Here is a 16151-nt window from a genome sequence, read left to right as displayed (position 1 = left end):
ATGAAGAACCTGTCTTAATACAAACTCTTATTCCCATGCAGCATCTGTGCAATTATTAAGTTTAGTTCCTGATCTGTAAAATAATTTCCTCCACTTCTCAAAATATCTGTGCTTCAAGAGTTGATTTAGATTTTTGACCTGTTGCACCACAGTTAATAACAAGCATTGTACCTTCAATAATGTTCTGAGACGGGAACAGGATTATTAATTAATTAAATCTAGTGAAAACAGCTGAGACAAATGCAAAGGTGCATTGATGTATGAAGGTAAGCTAGTTTAACATTAACGTTAATACAGCTGTAGATGTAATAGCATGTCTCACATCTCCTAAGGAATAACTAGGGAGTAATCTAAGGTATACATTCAACAACCAAAAACCACAATACTGAACTGAGTTAAATCAGCTCCTGAGTCAGTGAATTACTAACTGTGGAAAGATAATGAAAGGACTTATAGTCAGTTCCCCTTCACAGGTCCCACGCGTTGATTTGGCATGTGTTTACGCCAGATGCCCTTCCTGTTGCAACCCTCCCTTTTCTATCCAGGCTTGGGACCGGCACCAGGGTTGCCTTTGCCATGCCTGGTGGAGTGGTATGCGACCCCTCCTCCCCCCAAAAAAAACAAACAAAACAAAACACACACAAAAAGAACAAAAAGAGTCCAGACTACACTCTCTGCTATTAGGGAGCAGGTTAGTGAATACTTTTAAATGATAAGGAAAGGTTATTTTACTTTCATTATTATTTCATAGTCTTTTTGTTACTCTCTGCCTCTTTGCTCTTTCTAGCATGGAATCAACATACTCTGGTTTCTGTCAGTCCTCACTTAGAAAAAGAATTCAGCACATGAGAAGACAGAAAAAACTGTGGTAGAATTAGTGATAGAGAGGCTATGCCTGGGTGAGTCATGGTCGAGTTATGCTGGAGAAAGTTCCTGGCACTGCTCCCGAAAAATCACATTATTTGGACATGAGAGGTAGAGACAAACAAGCATAGAGGGCAGCCAGACATCATGAGAGCCATAGAGAGTCCTGTCATAAGTGATGAAAGTGATGGCGATTACTCCAGTGTGTGTGTGTGTGGGTGTGTGTGTATGGGTGTGAGGGCATACTAGTATGTGTGGAAGTAGTGTACCTGTTGATGTGTGTGTTTGTGTTTGTGCGTATTAGTAAGCAGGTCAGGGTGGTGCCCTTGGCCTTATAAGGGAGGGTTATCTGGGGTTATATATTTGATCCCTGTCTACCCTGAAGGTCTAGTAGCTGCTTCTTCTTCACCTGGCTTCTGTAAGTCTGCACAGCTGGCTCTTTAAATTCATAGATGCTGTTCTTCATACTTTTGTACTACTTCTATTGATATTAAATGGTTTCAAGTTGATCTCATTTTACTGAATGGAGGTGATGAGAAGGTGCATTTGAAACTGTTAAGACAGGAGTGGCATGCAGCTTAACAAGATGTTGCCCGACCTCATTAAAAGGCTTTCATTAAATATACTTTTGAAATTTATCAGGATACACTCAGTGATATGGGTGTAAGCTAATTCAAATATTTACTTTAACCTCTGAATGTCTTATAACCTGTATTTATCTGTCTACTGCAGATGAACACTGATTTATTTCTCTGAAGTCTGAGTTTACCTGTCATCGGAGTTGAATCTGCTGGTAAACTCTGCTTTCCTAATGGTTACTTAACTATACATGTTATTGAGCTAAAGACAAGTGTCGTATGGCTATGTTGCTATATACATTTTCAAATATCTGTAAATTGTAAAAGAAATATAGCAAAACATATAGCAAAAATATATACAGATGGGGTGAAGTCTTAATCATTATATCTGACTGTATGTATAATAGTGAAGCTATGGGGGATGCAGAGATGTCTGTGTTTGGGGCAGCAGCCCCCTACCTGAGGAAGTCAGACAGGGAGCGTATGGAGGCCTCCACACGTCCCTTTGACATAAAGAAGGAATGTTTTGTCCCGGATCCAGTGGAAGAGTTTGTCAAGGCAACCATCATCAGCCGAGATGGAGACAAAGTCACTGTGGAGACAGAGAATGGGAAGGTGAGTGGTTATATTGTACTAACAAAAAAATTACTGTTCAGCGTGTAACCAGAGTGCTACAGTAAGACTGACAGCAGATCTAACAAACTGGGGCTAGCTACATGAACAAGGCAGGCCAGATAAAAGTCTAAATATCTGTGTAAATGAATAAACTGACAATGAAAGATAATTATTTGAAGTCAGATATATGTAGTTGCTGCCTCAACCTACCCAGCATGCCAGATAAAAACTGTTCCACTTTATTCTTTTGTGCACTTTAAACCAGTTTTTGCCAGAAATACAACTCAATCAATTCCGTTTTTAATTAACAGGGTTACTTCACTTACCATTGTCAGTTAGAGCAACAGAGAGAACTGAAGTTTAAGTGTGAGTCTATGTGTTAGTCCTTGTCTGGAAGCAAGTGTTAATCTGTGTGTAAATCTATGTGTGATTTAAAGCGTGCATCCTTGAGTGAGTGCGAATGCAAGTTCAAATAGGACCTTGAGTGCTGCTGCAATTAAAGTGTCTACAGTCACTACGCCAAGCTGAGTGATGAAACGATGCATTGCTGTCATCTGGTAATAACCATGTGCAGCATGTGTTACAGTCTTACACACAGCCAATGTTGACAGAAATAGTGTAATGAATGCAGCTAATAAAAACAGCAATAGAAACTGCCTGACTGGCTGACTAGGTGAAAGGCATGCTGTCATTACATATTAGTGCTGTCATTTTCTTCAGAATGTAACTGTCAAGGAGACACAGATTCTGCAACAGAATCCTCCAAAGTTTGACAAGATAGAGGACATGGCCATGCTGACCTTCCTCCATGAGCCAGCTGTGCTGTTTAACCTCAAAGAGCGTTATGCAGCATGGATGATCTATGTGAGTAGCCAAGCCATAAACACCAATTGTAAACAAACTCTACTGTGCACCTATCAAAGCAGGATTTATAAAAGACTGGTTTTAAGTTTTTAAAAGGATAACAATGAATGCTAAAATGTTAATGACCCTTTCTGTGTTGGTCAGACCTACTCTGGGCTGTTCTGTGTGACTGTCAACCCCTACAAGTGGCTGCCAGTCTACAACCAAGAAGTGGTTATTGCCTATAGAGGAAAGAAGAGGAGTGAAGCTCCTCCTCATATCTTCTCCATCTCTGACAATGCCTACCAGTACATGCTGGCAGGTACAAACTGATAAGATCCTGTTTTGGATCCTTTTGTTACAAATAAGTATGCCAAATTCTAATACTAAAAAAGCTGTCTCTGCAAAATTGTTTTTGTAGACCGCGAAAACCAGTCAATTCTGATCACGTACGTAAGATACTGATACCCGAAAAGCATCTATGACACTGTACATTTTAGATTATGCACCTTTTAGATTATGCTACTATAAATACTGATCATTAACTTTGCAATTACAGTGGGGAATCTGGTGCAGGAAAGACTGTGAACACAAAGCGAGTCATCCAGTATTTTGCAAGTATTGCTGCTGGAGGCATTAAAAAAGACCCCAGTGCCAAAGACAAGGTGAATAATAAGCTCTGTCCAGAGTGTGATTTGTTGGAAGGGAATTTTTAAACTAAAACTAGCTAACACAGATATGCAACAAAAAAGATATGTGCAAGGGTGATTACACTTTTAGCATAAACTGTTTACTATATGAATGCTAAGAAAGTGCTTGAACTTTCTAAACTTGGAAGAAATATCCACCAGATGCCACCAGAGGCTGCTAAAGCCTCTTTGTGTAGTTTTAAACGTTCACTACAGATAGTTTATTACTTTAACAGATAGTAATAGTGTTGCTTGCTAACAGGGTACTCTGGAAGATCAAATCATCCAGGCTAACCCTGCTCTGGAGGCCTTTGGTAATGCCAAGACCATCAGGAATGACAACTCCTCCAGATTTGTGAGTATTTAATCCTTTTCCTTAAAGTTGGATTCTGAGTGCATTATATTGTCTTTAAATTGTAGCAATAGCTGATCTCAAAGTGTCTTTACAAATGCAAACTTCCTTTTTAGGGTAAATTCATCCGAATTCATTTTGATGCCAGGGGAAAGTTAGCCTCTGCTGATATTGAAACATGTAAGAACAGAAATACTGATTACTTATAATGTAAATATTTTTTAGCATTATTTAACATTAATTGTACTCATGTCAGTATCTTCTATTTCGTATTTTTTATTTCTCAGATCTTCTGGAGAAGTCCCGTGTGATCTTCCAGCTAAAGGCTGAAAGAGACTACCACATTTTCTACCAGATTCTGTCAAACAAGAAACCAGAAGTTTTGGGTTAGTGTAGGTTATTTAGGTTTCTGTGGTGGTTTGTCATTATTTTATTCAAAAAAAACAATCCAAAAACTTTGTACTGCAGTTGCTTCACCATCTATCTCACCACTGCTCTCCTTCTCTCTGTCTCCTCAGAGATGTTGTTGATCACAAATAATCCCTATGACTATGCCTTCATCTCTCAGGGGGAAACCCAAGTGGCTTCCATTGATGATGCAGAGGAATTGATGGCAACAGATGTCAGGCTCTCACTCATTCCTCATTTTGATTTTGCCAATTAGTTTAATTTTTTTCAGTTAAAATGTATTTAATGAACACAAAACAATCAGTGGTAAGTTTGAGTTACTGAATTCTCTTTTATAGAATGCTTTTGATGTATTGGGCTTCACTCAAGAAGAGAAGAACAGTATTTACAAGTTGACTGGTGCCATCATGCACTATGGTAACATGAAGTTCAAGCAGAGGCCTCGAGAAGAGCAGGCAGAGGCTGATGGCACTGAAGGTGAGACAGGTTCTGTTTGTAAGGTTCTGAACCAACCCAGAGAGTTTCACAGCATTCAGTTTTCTTCTTCAGATGCTGACAAAGTTGCTTATCTGATGGGCCTGAACTCTGCTGACCTCATCAAAGGTCTTTGTCATCCAAGAGTCAAAGTAGGAAATGAGTGGGTCACCAAGGGACAAAATGTTGCCCAGGTAAAAAAAAAGGAATTTGTAATAAAACATTGCTATCCATCATCAAGCTCTCCACATTGGTCCCACAATGTATTTCCTGGTCTACAGGTAAACTATGCTGTAGGAGCTCTATCTAAAGCTGTTTATGAAAAGATGTTCCTATGGATGGTAATGAGAATCAACCAGTCGCTGGAGACCAAGCAGCCTCGTCAGTACTTTATCGGTGTGCTGGACATTGCAGGATTTGAGATCTTTGATGTGAGTGGTCTTATTAGGATGCAGACTTTTTATGACAAAATAGACATGAAAAGTTAATAAACAATTTGGTACATTTCGTTTTTCCCAGTTCAACACCTTTGAGCAGCTGTGCATCAACTTCACCAATGAAAAACTCCAACAGTTTTTCAACCATCACATGTTTGTGCTGGAACAGGAAGAGTACAAGAAAGAGGGTATTGAATGGACCTTCATAGATTTTGGTATGGACCTGCAGGCCTGTATTGACCTCATTGAAAAGGTGAGTAACTGAGCTATTGTTCTGACATGAAGAAGTCAAGATAGATTTATTATAGTTATTTTTATCATCTTTCTTTTACTCCTCAGCCCATGGGTATTATGTCCATCCTTGAAGAGGAGTGCATGTTTCCCAAAGCCACTGATATGACCTTTAAAGCTAAGCTCTATGACAACCATCTAGGAAAATCTGCCAACTTCCAGAAGCCCAGAATTGTCAAAGGAAAACCAGAGGCTCATTTTGCCCTGGTACACTATGCTGGAACTGTTGATTATAATATCTTCAACTGGCTGGTGAAGAACAAAGATCCTCTGAATGAAACTGTTGTAGGACTCTACCAGAAGTCAACTCTCAAACTGTTGTCTTTACTCTTTGCAAATTATGCTGGAGCTGATTCAGGTAACCTGGTGTGAATATCTTCTTTTAATATCATAATAGTTTTGTCGTCCAGCTCTAAGATTTGACATTTTTTATAAGCAGCCATGGCCGAAGGTACTGAAGGTAAAAAAGAGAAGAAGAAAAAAGGATCATCATTTCAGACTGTATCTGCTCTTCACAGGGTAATGTATGTTTTCATTCTAGCATGAGGTATTATGTATATCAAAGTACACTAATATGTATTCATGTATGCTTCACCCAATAAAGGAGAACCTGAACAAACTGATGACAAACTTGAGGTCTACTCACCCTCACTTTGTGCGTTGCATCATTCCTAATGAGACAAAGACTCCTGGGGCCATGGAGAACCCTTTGGTGATGCACCAGTTGCGCTGTAATGGTGTGTTGGAAGGGATCAGGATCTGCAGAAAGGGTTTCCCCAACAGGATCCTCTACGGGGATTTCAAGCAGAGGTATTATCTCATTCAGTAACATAATGTATGAGTCAACAGAAACTGAAATATTATGCTTGAGCAATTTTTATGATTTGATATTCCAGATATCGTATCCTGAATCCTGCTGCTATCCCTGAGGGTCAATTTATTGATAGCAGGAAGGGAGCTGAAAAACTTCTTGCATCTCTGGATATTGATCACAATCAATACAAGTTTGGACACACCAAGGTATTGTCGTATATTGTTGAGATATTAAGAACAATGACTAAATATGTTACACAATTGCTGTAGATTATGCAGAATATGGCAAAAAGTTAAAACATCTATTGTTTTTAGGTGTTTTTCAAGGCTGGGTTACTGGGACTGCTCGAAGAGATGAGAGATGAGCGCTTGTCTAAAATCATCACTGCAATTCAAGCTAGATCCCGTGGCCTTTTGTCTCGTATCGAGTATCAGAAGATGGTAGAACGCAGGTATCCAGCTAACATTGGTCATTAATGATTTAACAGTTTAAGGTTTGTGATTTGTATATTTAACAAAAGAACTTCTATTTTATTTAAATCCCTTCAAGAGATGCTTTGTTAGTGATTCAGTGGAATGTCCGCTCATTCATGGGGGTCAAAAATTGGCCCTGGATGAAACTGTTCTTTAAAATTAAACCTCTGTTGAGATCTGCTGAGGCAGAAAAAGAAATGGCCAATTTGAAAGAAGAATTCCTCAAATTGAAAGAATCTTTTGCTAAGTCTGAAGCTCGCAGGAAGGAATTAGAGGAAAAAATGGTTTCTCTTCTCCAAGAGAAGAATGACCTGCAGCTCCAAGTTCAAGCGGTGAGGAAGGCACTACTAGTGATAATTTCATTGAACATGTCATTACTGTGTGTGCTAATGTGAATGCATTTTTGTCAGGAACAAGATAATCTCTGTGATGCTGAGGAAAGATGCGAGGGGCTGATCAAAAATAAAATCCAACTGGAGGCAAAAGCCAAAGAGCTGACAGAAAGACTTGAGGATGAGGAAGAGATGAATGCTGACCTGACGGCTAAGAAAAGAAAGCTGGAGGATGAATGTTCTGAGTTGAAGAAAGATATTGACGACTTAGAATTAACTCTGGCTAAAGTAGAGAAAGAAAAGCATGCCACTGAAAACAAGGTATTACAACTAATTTAATAATTTGTCACATTACTGGTCAGCAATGTAATCAGTTAATAATTGATTCAATTTATTAAAGATTAAAAGTTGTCCAATTGGATTTATAAATCATAATTGTAATATACAGTGCTTGAAAGACTTGAGTTTTCATTTAAAGGTGTCAACTGATAAAGCATCATCTCCCTTACTTATTAACTTTTTTTTATGTTGAACAATTAGACAAAGGCTTTGAAGACTGAGAACTAGAAAACTAGAACTAGAATAATAGAGAAGTTCAGAGATGTATTAAAAATCAGTCTTTGTTCAAGTTTGTTCATATAATGTATTTGACAGCAAGCCATTGCGAGAAAAGTAGTATTACTATTACTATTTAGGAGTCTTGCTGCAGCCCTCTGCACCAGTTGGAAGTGAGAGACAGACGATTACCGCAAGGCAATGGATTACAATAGTCCAGACTTGAAGAGATGGTGATAACGGTCTTCAGGTTGAATATTTTAATTAGAAAGAAGCAACCTTTTACTACGCTTTATCTGTTTCAAATGTTTGTACTGGGTCAAATAAGACACCAAGAGTTCTGACATAGGCATGAAATCAGAGGACTTTAATGGCCACTTATACTGCCTGTGATCTTGGGAGGGCAAAACAATGTAACTTCTGTCTTATCATTTGACTGAAGACAATTATTTGCTATCCAGAATGTTCACACTATGGACATAGCTGAATTAGTATCCCCTAGACTGAATGAAAGGTATAGTTGAGTATCATCAGCATAACAATAAAATGAGATTGTTTTTCAGAATATAGAGGCTAAAGGGAGCATATAATAATTATGAACATTTTCCTGGTTCACAGGTGAAGAACCTGACTGAGGAGATGGCAGCTCTGGATGAAATCATAGCTAAGTTAACCAAAGAAAAGAAAGCCTTACAGGAAGCTCATCAGCAAACACTGGATGACTTGCAGAGTGAAGAGGACAAAGTCAACACTCTGACCAAGGCAAAGACTAAGCTGGAGCAGCAAGTGGATGATGTAAGAAGCAACATGAATGTGTAATTATGTTATGTAATTAACATAATTCACAACTTGTGATCATATTTACCTTAAGCTTGAAGGATCTCTTGAGCAAGAGAAGAAGATTCGGATGGACCTTGAGAGAGCTAAGAGAAAGCTGGAGGGAGACCTAAAATTGACCCAGGAGACTGTTATGGATTTAGAAAATGACAAGCAACAGTTGGAAGAACGCTTAAAAAAGTACAATTTCCTTTTTACATTGTAAAAACACATACATATTTATTTTAATCTGCTAACATTGTCCAAACAACATTACAGGAAAGATTTTGAGATCAGTCAGTTGAATGGAAAAATTGAAGATGAACAGGCCATAATCATTCAACTCCAGAAGAAACTGAAAGAGCTGCAGGTAAAGAAACTGCCCCACAGTTTGTCTCAATTAATCATAAACAATTTGGGAAAAATATTTAAACATGTTTCTGTGACATTAGGCACGTGTAGAAGAGCTGGAGGAAGAGCTTGAGGCAGAGCGAGCTGCCCGAGCCAAGGTGGAAAAGCAGAGATCAGATTTGTCCAGAGAACTGGAGGAGATAAGTGAGCGGCTGGAGGAGGCTGGTGGAGCAACTGCTGCCCAGATTGAGATGAACAAGAAGAGGGAGGCTGAGTTCCAGAAACTGCGCAGAGACCTTGAAGAGGCCACTCTGCAGCATGAAGCCATGGCTGCCACGCTCAGGAAGAAACAGGCTGACAGTGTTGCAGACCTGGGAGAGCAGATTGACAACCTGCAGAGAGTCAAGCAGAAGCTGGAGAAAGAGAAGAGTGAGCTCAGACTGGAGCTGGATGATGTGGTTTCCAGTATGGAGCAGATAGTCAAGTCTAAGGTATGTGTGTCAAAGATACTCAAAGAAAAGTTAACTGTCAACGTGATATCAGTTTTTGTTTAAGTGACATAACAATATCAGTAAATGTTCTGCACTTATATAGCTCTTTTCTACCTAGCTGGTACTCAAAGCGCCTTACACTGCGTCTCATTCACCCATTCGCACACACACTCACACACCGATGGCAGAGCTGCTATGCAGCTGACCTGAATCACCAGGGACAACTTGGGGTTCAGTATCTTGCCCAAGGACACTTTGGCATGTGACATAGTAGCCGGGAATCGAACCACCAATCCTGTGATGGGCAGACAATTGATCTACCTATTGAGCCACAGCCACCCCACCCAAGTAACTATTGCTCTAAGTAAGAACATAGAATTGACAGTGGTGAGGACAATGTACAGGTCAGAAAGTTGGTTAATTTGTCTAGATAGATAATAACTGTCTAGAACCTACCTGTGTAAATTAAGTGTCTGTGAACTATAGTTTGTTTATTTTAAAGACTACCTTGGAGAAGACCTGCCGAACTTTGGAGGATCAAATGAATGAATACAGGCATAAGTGTGATGAATCTCAGAGATCCCTTAATGACTTCACCACCCAGAAGGCTAAACTTCAAGCTGAGAATGGTTAGTGTGTTCTATTCAAATAAAAGAACAAACTTGTTGAATAAAGGTCAATACCACTCAGAAGTTTTTACCTTTGTAGACGAACTATCAAGACAGCTGGAGGAGAAAGAATCTCTTATTTCTCAGCTGACAAGGGGAAAGAACTCATATAACCAACAGTTTGAAGATCTGAAACGACATCTAGAGGAGGAAATAAAGGTTTGAGGACAAAAACAAGTCATTATAAAACCTCAAAAAACTGTAGTTGCAAGTCAAAAAGAATTGCCCACAATATCTACCTTATTCCAGGCCAAGAATGCCTTAGCCCATGCGGTGCAGTCTGCTCGTCATGACTGTGACCTGCTCAGGGAGCAGTACGAGGAGGAGCAAGAGGCCAAGGCTGAACTGCAGCGCAGCATGTCTAAGGCCAATTCTGAGGTGGCTCAGTGGAGAACCAAGTATGAAACTGATGCCATCCAGAGGACCGAGGAACTGGAGGAGGCCAAGTGAGTAAAATATTTTCACTTTTCATTTAGACAAAGTTTAAAAGCGCTTAATCCTGAATAAATTGTATCATAAACTAGAAAAAAGCTGGCTCAGCGTCTGCAGGAGGCTGAGGAGGCTGTTGAAGCAGTGAATGCTAAATGTTCCTCTCTGGAGAAGACCAAACACAGACTACAGAATGAGATCGAAGATCTCATGGTGGATGTGGAGAGGTCCAATGCTGCTGCTGCTGCTCTGGACAAGAAGCAAAGGAACTTTGACAAAGTATTGTATTTTAGAATAGTGTTTAGCATAGTATACTTATATTATTTTTTACTCTATGTACGTGAGGTGTTTCTTTTTCTGTTGGTAGATGTAATTGTCAATTACATAGATACTGTAACCACCTACTTGACATCATTTAGCCACACTCTTGGGATAAATAAATGTACTTTTTTATTGTATTTATATTTATGTGTACTTGTATCCTAATATCTAGGTCCTGTCTGAGTGGAAGCAGAAATATGAGGAGTGTCAGTGTGAGTTGGAGAGCTCCCAGAAGGAAGCAAGGTCTTTGAGCACTGAGCTTTTCAAATTAAAAAACTCATATGAAGAATCTCTAGACCAACTGGACACCCTCAAGAGAGAGAACAAGAATCTCCAGGGTAATAGACCAGATCAGTCAGTGTGTCTAACAATGAAATGAATACTAATTGCATGTTCCACTTTTAATTAAATAAAACACTTAAAATATTTTCATACACAGAGGAGATTTCTGACCTCACTGAGCAACTTGGTGAGGGAGGAAAAACTGTTCATGAGTTAGAGAAAGTTCGTAAGCAGCTGGAGCAGGAGAAGAGTGAGATTCAGTCAGCCCTTGAGGAAGCAGAGGTAAGACTATTCCCTCAAATTCTTCATTCCACACAACTGTATATGTACCGTTTAAATGAGGCTGCTGTTTGGAGAATAAGGAATGAACTCCCGTTGTCTATCTTAGGGTTCTCTTGAGCATGAGGAGGGCAAGATCCTGAGAGCCCAGCTTGAGTTCAGCCAAATTAAGGCAGACATAGACCGTAAACTCTCTGAGAAAGATGAGGAGATGGAGCAAAGCAAGAGAAACCTGCAGAGGACAATTGACACCTTGCAGAGCTCTCTTGAGGCTGAGACTCGCAGCAGGAATGAGGCCCTTCGTTTGAAAAAGAAGATGGAGGGAGACCTCAATGAGATGGAGATACAGCTAAGCCAGGCCAACAGGCAGGCAGCTGAGGCCCAGAAACAGCTGAAAGCTGTTCATGCACATCTAAAGGTAAAAAACACGACTTAACCTTTTATCTTTCCTGCCATAGTTATTATGGTATCTCTAATTAGAGGCTTTTTTTCCAGGATACTCAGCTACACCTTGATGACTCTCTGCGAGCCAATGATGATATGAAGGAAAACATTGCTATTGTCGAGAGACGCAACAACCTATTACAAGCTGAAGTGGAGGAGCTCCGATCTGCTTTGGAGCAAACTGAGAGAGGTCGAAAACTTGCTGAACAAGAGTTGATAGATGTCACTGAAAGGGTGCAGCTACTGCACTCCCAGGTATGGAGCATTTATTGCATCTAGCACAGTTTTTATTCTTTTATTGTGACGTTTATGGAAACATTTCTTCCAATAGCACTTTGCTTTAATATTTTCTAATTGACTTAGATTTAGTTTTGCTTGCCTTGTACCTCACTTGTAAGTCGATTTTTGCATTCAACCAGAACACTAGCCTGATAAACCAAAAGAAGAAGCTGGAGGCTGATACGTCCCAGCTTCAAACTGAAGTGGAGGAAGCAGTGCAGGAGTGCAGAAATGCAGAGGAAAAGGCCAAGAAGGCCATTACTGATGCTGCCATGATGGCAGAGGAGCTGAAGAAAGAGCAGGACACCAGCGCTCACCTGGAGCGCATGAAGAAGAACATGGAACAAACCATCAAAGACCTACAGCACCGTCTGGATGAAGCTGAACAGATCGCCATGAAGGGAGGCAAGAAGCAGGTGCAGAAGCTTGAGGCCAGGGTGAGTATTTCTGTTAGATTTGTAATTTGTGTAACTTCTGCTTAGCAATAATTCTTAATAAATTCAAATCTGCAAAAACTTATTCCTGAGTAGGTGAGGGAGCTGGAAAATGAGATTGAAATGGAGCAGAAGAAAAGCAGTGAAGGCATTAAAGGCATGCGTAAATATGAGCGTCGCATTAAGGAACTTACTTATCAGGTTTGTACCATGTACGTAGCATCGAATTTCATGTATTTCATGGTAGTTAAAACGAATGGGTTTACTGGTTTATAACCTTGTTTCTTATTTCTATAGACTGAGGAGGATCATAAGAATATTGCCCGACTCCAGGATTTGGTAGACAAACTGCAGCTGAAAGTCAAAGCCTACAAAAAAGCTGCTGAGGAAGCTGTAAGTGTGGAGATATGCTGCCTTCATCTTTTCTCATGAAAATAATTAATTTAATTTAATCAGTAATTTACCTTCAACAGGAGGAACAGTCTAATGCTCATCTGAGCAAGTTCCGCAAACTGCAGCATGAGCTGGATGAGGCTGAAGAGCGAGCTGACATTGCTGAGACTCAGGTCAACAAGTTGCGTGCCAAGAGTCGTGACACTGGCTCCAAGGTTTGAAGCATGCTCTGTATAGCAGGTGCACAGCATCTGACCCTGACTCTTGCTGCCCTCTGCTGGCTGCATTTAACTTGTTTGCTGCTCTGCCCTTGCAGCACTTCATTTCATATTAGTTTGTTAATAAATATATATTGCTTTGTAATACTAAAAGCAATACTAATCTGGTGACCTAACAGCTCTCTCTTTTTTTCTTTCTTTCCAACTTCCCTGGCTGCAACAGAAAGGGTTTGATGAGGAGTGAAGCTTTGGAGTCGTCAGAAATACTATTACCTGCTGTGTATCGTAGACCCCCTCAACTATCACTATTCACAACATGTAGCGCTTAATAAAATCTCATCAAACTGTGGCACAACATTGTATTCTTCCTTTTATTTTTTGAGAATGACTGGCTTCATGTAATAATATACTACAGCTATATTTAATATAACTTTAGTATATTATATTGACTGTTTAGTAAAACAAATGGAGTTACAGTATTGTAATTTGAGTTATAAATGTTACAATATAGTGAAGTAGAGTGAAATAGGGTCAAAATGTCTGAGACCACATTGAACATACATACATACATATTTTCATGTAAATGTTGAGGTTTGAAGATTTATCAACTCAGTAATGAAAATTAAAAACCCTGCTCCTTTGTACAAAATATCAGATCTCCCTGAGTTTTATCCGTTGAAGCACATGTTCAGATGACACACAAATATTGTAGCATGGTGACAGTGGAAACAGAGTTTCAAAAAGATAGGTAGAGTGGATTGCCACCAGAATAATCATAGGTTCTGGTGAAAATGTATCTGTAAAGAGGTGGCCAAAAAGTGTAGTTCTATATTTCATTCATGTAACCAACATTTTACTGTGCTTTTGAGATTATGGTAAACATGGCATCAGAACTAAGCAAAAGTGTCAGATGTCAAACTGTTATTCTAAGCTTTTCTCAGTGTTAACATGGCTGCACTGGCTTGCAGTACATGGTACTATAATGTAATTTGTGGAAACTAGATCAATTGTATTCAAAGCACAATTAAGGAGACCAAAACTGAATCAGAACATCAATAAATCAAGCTTTGTTCACTGAGTGATGGAAAAGCAACAGACAAGGAGAGCTGACTTTTTGTACAAATGAATTAACATGGATAGTGCCACAACATAACTGCTGCTTAAATTAAATTTCTGTCCCAAATTAGCTCAGAATCTTAAACATTACTTTTTAAAATATTACAGCACAAATTTCTGGCACAATTGAACTTCCTGTCAAGGTGCACCTTTAAATGTAAAATGTTTCAGCTTGAGGCCTTCAACTGGATCTGTCAAGGACTGCTTTCAAATATTCTGACACAAAGTATAATGGCCAGGAGTTAACGTGGGCATGAGCAAGAAGAGCAAAGATAGGCCTGTAGACAAGAAACTTGCGTGGTGTGATTGGGCCTGAAAACTGAACAACATACAGACATACAGAAAGCTAAAACAGGAAGGGATAAAGCGAATCTCTTGTTCTTAAAATAGAGTTAAAGAAAGCCCAATAGCTTGGGACTCAAGGTCAAAAACAAACCCCTGCTCATACTCAAGCCTACCATAATACCACACATAATCACTTTAAGCTGGTCGGTAAATCCCCATTCCAGTGTGCCTGATTTCAGAGAATCAATAATCAAATATTATTAATACATCAACACCAAAATAATAAATGACAGTCGGATGTTTTTCCTAGGGAATTTTGTTACACATTTACATACAATTATGCATGATGAGCTCATACTTTTTTTTTTTTTACACAAATCCAAATCTTGATGAACAAATAGATAGAAATGAAAGAAGAGCTGTTTTGAACAGTATCCTTTAAAACAGTTTGCAGTAGTATAGAGGCATGTAGAAAAACTGATTAGTACACTCAGCTAACTGTGCTATCCTTACCCGCCTGGCTAGGGTTTGGTGCTGGTGTCAGGTCTCAGGGATTGCTGCTGCTGCCGGACACTAAATAATGATTTGTGGCAGGCAGAGAAGAGAAGAAGAGGGAGGCCCTAGACTCCCTTAGTGTTATATTATACGTTGTCTCTTGTATTATATGTCATGTCCCTAGCTTCCTAAGGGCACAATCAGGTATCTATGAGCTAATGAAAACACATTCACGCCTATGCTTAAAGAGGTGCACCACATGCAGCACAGTATGTGCTGAGGATTATCAGCATGATTAACAGGACATTTGAGCCCACGCACAAATGAGTAGCATGACTGACCAAAGATGGAACAATTCCCTGCCTCTATAAATGGACCACCTTTAACAGGGTGTATGACACCTATGGTCTTATCTCAGGGGTTAAGAGCAACCCTCCATGCCACAAAAAAAACTAAAACAAAAACAGCCATCACTGATCAGTCTGGCACAATTTGAAATTGGGTGAAATTCCTCTGCTACACAGGTATATACTCCATATGTCATATGTAGTTCATTATCTCCAGAAGCACCAAGTACCTGTGTTGCAGTGTTAGGGAGTAGTGATCTATAGCTAATAAAACTACAAACAGAGATGGAGTGATGGTTTGTTCATGGCAGGTTTAGGTGTCAAAGGATAGTCCAGGAAGCTGGATCATCAGTTCAATTTGAATGAAAATTTCAAGATAAAAAGACAATTTTAAAATACTTTTAAGCTTTGTTGGTTAGACAGGGTGTCACTGTGGGCTCATACATTAATGCATAAGTAATATTTGCAATATCTGATTTAATAAATTATGGTCACGGGGGTCATATAAAGAAAGATACTCGCATACTTTTAATTAAGTTAGATTCTAATGGAGAGTGTTTTTAAAGTGTGATGTCAGTTTTACTTACATTAAGGATCTGAATAAATCCTTCCTTATACTATACACTGTATCCACTGTGAGCTCCTCCATTTGTATTTAATCCCAAAGTGCATGTAACAAAAGAGAAGCATTTAAATCATGTTTCCTTTAATGAGCTGGTGATTGACCTCTAAGGTCTGTCTTATCTCTACTTGCTCTTTAGCAGGGTCATGGAATCTC

At 39.3% G+C, this 16151-nt stretch overlaps 1 protein-coding gene across 2 annotated transcripts; it reads left to right on the top strand.

Moving 5' to 3' along the window:
• The first annotated feature begins 1249 nt into the window (after positions 1 to 1249).
• LOC113172425 (myosin-7-like) lies at positions 1250 to 13479 on the top strand. 2 transcript variants are annotated; one of them, XM_026375393.2, is made up of 39 exons: positions 1250 to 1282; positions 1597 to 1657; positions 1850 to 2057; positions 2778 to 2921; positions 3066 to 3222; positions 3322 to 3349; positions 3460 to 3565; positions 3852 to 3944; positions 4058 to 4121; positions 4229 to 4327; positions 4460 to 4563; positions 4688 to 4826; positions 4899 to 5017; positions 5105 to 5254; positions 5343 to 5513; positions 5600 to 5909; positions 5991 to 6070; positions 6156 to 6361; positions 6448 to 6571; positions 6680 to 6816; positions 6915 to 7170; positions 7249 to 7491; positions 8344 to 8520; positions 8597 to 8742; positions 8821 to 8911; positions 8994 to 9383; positions 9886 to 10012; positions 10092 to 10210; positions 10301 to 10497; positions 10576 to 10759; positions 10974 to 11139; positions 11241 to 11365; positions 11472 to 11780; positions 11858 to 12061; positions 12226 to 12522; positions 12616 to 12720; positions 12817 to 12912; positions 12993 to 13127; positions 13354 to 13479. In XM_026375393.2, exons 3-39 carry the CDS (start codon positions 1857 to 1859, stop codon positions 13372 to 13374), a joined length of 5820 nt encoding a protein of 1939 aa, XP_026231178.1. In that variant the 5' UTR covers positions 1250 to 1282; positions 1597 to 1657; positions 1850 to 1856; the 3' UTR covers positions 13375 to 13479. The 2 variants fall into 2 exon arrangements, with proteins under 2 accessions (XP_026231178.1, XP_026231177.1); XM_026375392.2 differs by having other exon boundaries at positions 5988 to 6070.
• Positions 13480 to 16151: the final 2672 nt, after the last annotated feature.

Source organism: Anabas testudineus, chromosome 17, assembly GCF_900324465.2.
Source record: "Anabas testudineus chromosome 17, fAnaTes1.2, whole genome shotgun sequence".
Classification (NCBI taxonomy): Eukaryota; Metazoa; Chordata; class Actinopteri; order Anabantiformes; family Anabantidae; genus Anabas; species Anabas testudineus.
This window is presented reverse-complemented; position numbering and strand designations above follow the sequence as displayed.

Excerpts from the sequence above, each read along its gene's own strand:
- LOC113172425 (XM_026375392.2), top strand. The coding sequence starts at position 1,857 with ATGGGGGATGCAGAGATGTCTGTGTTTGGGGCAGCAGCCCCCTACCTG. Across the intron at positions 3,566-3,851 it reads ACCCCAGTGCCAAAGACAAG|GGTACTCTGGAAGATCAAAT; the intron begins GTGAATAATAAG and ends GCTTGCTAACAG. Across the intron at positions 6,362-6,447 it reads TACGGGGATTTCAAGCAGAG|ATATCGTATCCTGAATCCTG; the intron begins GTATTATCTCAT and ends TTGATATTCCAG.